Source organism: Cynara cardunculus (genome assembly GCF_001531365.2).
Source record: "Cynara cardunculus var. scolymus isolate 2C chromosome LG 15, CcrdV1, whole genome shotgun sequence".
In the NCBI taxonomy this organism is placed as follows: domain Eukaryota; kingdom Viridiplantae; phylum Streptophyta; class Magnoliopsida; order Asterales; family Asteraceae; genus Cynara; species Cynara cardunculus.
In genome coordinates, this window is record NC_037542.1 from 7,547,903 (window position 1) to 7,551,323 (window position 3,421).

The following is a 3,421-nucleotide window of genomic DNA, read 5'->3' on the forward strand; positions in this document are numbered from 1 at the left end:
TCTAAATGGTCAAAGCTTCATCTGGGTTTGAATCGGTTTAATAATAATCAGAAATTGATGAAATAAAAAATAACAACAAAATCTTTCTTTTCCTGCAGTTGGAAAATACAGTGAAGCTGAAGACATCATATCAATGTGAAAATGCCATAAAACTGACTTTACCACAACATACATTGTATTTCTCTTTTGGTTACAAAGAAAAAGCATTCTTATAAATATGCCCCCCAAAAAACTGCAATTTGGACAAAAAGTTCCCAAGGAGGATGTTGTTTGCTGTAACAGTAGACTAGTTTTTTTGCTGACATTTTCCATAACAACGATGGTTAGTTTGCAACGAAAAGCTAGAATATGGTATTCAAGAAGCAAATCACTCGTAAGAATATGCAATTCTTTTGCGGAATATATAACATATAAAGGTCGAGAATTTACCACAAAACCGACCTTGATGCAAAGCTGGATCCGGATGCCAGTTAGATGTCAAAGCATAGCCTGTAACATCCTCATTCTTCATCCACTTCAGATTTCTCTGGTCAAGTAGTCGATAAACATTCTCTTTGCACTGTCGGCATCTGAAGGTGGTGGTGGCCCACTTAAGCTCGATTGGCCAGTCAACTTTATGAAAGTCTTTCTTAGCCTCCGAAGCTCCGGTAACCCAACTGGCCTAGAAATGTTGATAGTTGGCAAGTCTGGGCCAAGAGAGAGTCCAGTCACAGGTCCACCCATGGCCAATGACTGAGCCTCAACAATGGCACTGGTTACCTCCTGTGTAGCTTTGTCCATTTCATAGAGTGAATTCGCCTCTGAAAAACGAGCACTTTGTGTTGCTATTGTTGGTTGCAAGATTTTAATATCTTTGGTTTTTGAGTCCACTTTTTTGGTTAAGTAAGATACGAGATCTAAAATGGCAGGAGAAGATTTCTCTATTCCATCTTTAAATGGCCATAACTCAAATAAGGGTGAATCCCAACGGTTCCTTCTATCTGGTCTTTCAAACCTTCTTACTAAATCTTCAAATATGCGATCATTGTACGAAGGTTCATCCTTCTCCCGACGTTCATTATTCCAGTCCCGACAGTGGGTTTCTTCAACATCACAGAAGAGAACACAATGCCTAGTTCCTGCAGCACGTGCAAGGCACCATAACTCATATCTATAACCCTTTATGCTATTTAAGGAATCCACTATGATAATGTTATCTTTCGATAAGGATCTATCGACTTCGGATCTAAGCACTCCCCTTAAGTTCTTTTCTGAGGTCATTTCTGCATAGCTTTGGTTACGATCAAGATGAAAGGAAGTCTCGTCGATGATTCTGACAGTAGGTTTAGATTCTATGTCTTTCAGAGCTTCAGCCAGGCAAAGAGCAGCCTTTGACTTCCCACTGCATGGTTGCCCACAAATTACAACCAAAGCCATTCAAAGTAATTTGCTTCAATTGAAGACGCAAACTTTCCTTTTCTTGACTGCTTGTAAGTGCAAATAATCAAATGAGAATCCTGTTTATGAAGAACATGTCATATTTGAGAAACATAAGGCTTTGATATGAGCCACCTAAGAGAATACACAAAAAACTTGAGCAAAATTTTGATTTGTCGACTTCTTCAACCATTGTATTTGGGTTTTTGTTACAAACTAACCAACAGTATTCCAAAACTTCCACCATACTTGCCTTTCGTTGCAAACTATCTACTGTTATAGTGAAAATGCCAAAGAAACATTGTAGTTTGCAACAAGAAGTGATCTTTGTCAAATTACGTTAAGGCATAAAAGCAAAAATTAAAAATTAAAACTTTATCTTGCAATTTCTTGTCCAAAATAGCTCATTCATGCAAAATGTGGCTTTCATTTCGCATTTCCCCAAGAACAATGATTGTTTGCAACTAGAAGCCATGTACAATGGTTTGAAAAATCAATAACTCCAAAAGCAAAGTACTTCTTGCATGGTCTTGTTTTTGGCATTTGCACAACAATGGTGGTTTGCAAGAAAACCCAAAGTACAATGGTTTGAAAGTCAACAGCTCCTAAAATTTCTTGACATGAGGTAAATTTCATACCAGATGAGTCAAGATCTACTACATTTGAATTGCAGATCTATCAGTACTTGAATTCCGCTAAGAGAAAGATAATAATTCTTAGCATGGAAGTCTTTATCTATATCATTGCTTAGTATGCTCTGTAATCTAACAACGAGCTGTAGTGGGAATCATTAGGATGTATCTTTTCATCTATGATGGTTGATTTAAAAGCGGGCAAAGTTGAAAGGAAACCAACCACACAAAAACTAAGCAACTACTATGGTAAGTATTTATCATTCATTTGCAGCTGTTCTTCTCTTTCAGGGGAAATTGTATGTCGTACTAATGTTGACTAATGTGGCTTCAAGTCAAAGTATAAAAAGACAGGCCCAAACAAACCAGCGGGAATCAAACACTGGTCTAAATATAGCTCTGTAACTGGTAGGAGAATGTAAGACATGGCTAAAATAATACATATATTTTACAAAAATGGACTCTAGAAAAGCAAAAAAAATTGTCCTGTAAATTACTTGCATATCTGATTCCAAACCAGCATTCTCATAAAATACCTGAAGATATGTGATTTCTTGATTCTACTCACTACTCAGACAAGTTTGATTGATACAATATCCATATTTTATAAAGTGTTACATGTCATAAATATTAATTTGCAGTCAGATTGCTTCTTCTGAAAACTTCTATACCAAAATCCTCTTACATAAATTCATCAGAAGAAAGAATATGAATATACTCCACACATCAAAAGATTGCAAACTGTCACAAACTTACATGTAGATCAGAGACACAGCCTTCAACTACAACTAGCATGAGCAATAGCTTACAATCTATCCCCTCAATCCAGACAAATGAGTTTTTTGATGTTCAAATTTGTCCCACACAAATGATCCAATTATTTTATAACCTTTCTTAACTACAACTATATAATGTTTTTCTTCTAATTTACTTCAACACAAAATCGATTCTACTCTCTTTCTCTGAAATATTTCTTCTCATTATTATCATCAAATCCCTAGATCCAACAGGTATTACTCAAAAAGTGCTTCTATGACAGTCCATACATGTCATGTAGTATATCTACTGAACTTAGATCCTTGAAGCATGTAAGTTCACAGCCATATATAACTATATATACATCAAATCGATAAAAACACCCCCATTTGTTTACGACTTGAGCCAAAAAAGAACTAGCTTAATTCAAAATACATAAACCCTAATACTTCATTCAAGGACAAACAAATTCCTAGATGAAATCCAAAACCCTAAAAACAATAAATGCTACAACAAGCCATTGAAGATGAAATCAAAGAATCCGTTACCTCAGAGAAAATGCATAGATGAGCTACTGTGTGTAAGAGTGTGCGAGTCCATGGGCTACGGGAAAAGAT

At 36.0% G+C, this 3,421-nt stretch overlaps 1 protein-coding gene across 1 annotated transcript; it reads right to left on the reverse strand.

The window, feature by feature from the left end:
- Window positions 1–3,421, reverse strand: LOC112527128 (protein KTI12 homolog). The gene is made up of 2 exons (XM_025137565.1): window positions 3,353–3,421; window positions 1–1,496 (listed from the first exon to the last, which is right to left on the reverse strand). The coding sequence occupies exon 2, from the start codon at window positions 1,414–1,416 to the stop codon at window positions 517–519; it is 900 nt and encodes a 299-aa protein (XP_024993333.1). The 5' UTR covers window positions 1,417–1,496; window positions 3,353–3,421; the 3' UTR covers window positions 1–516.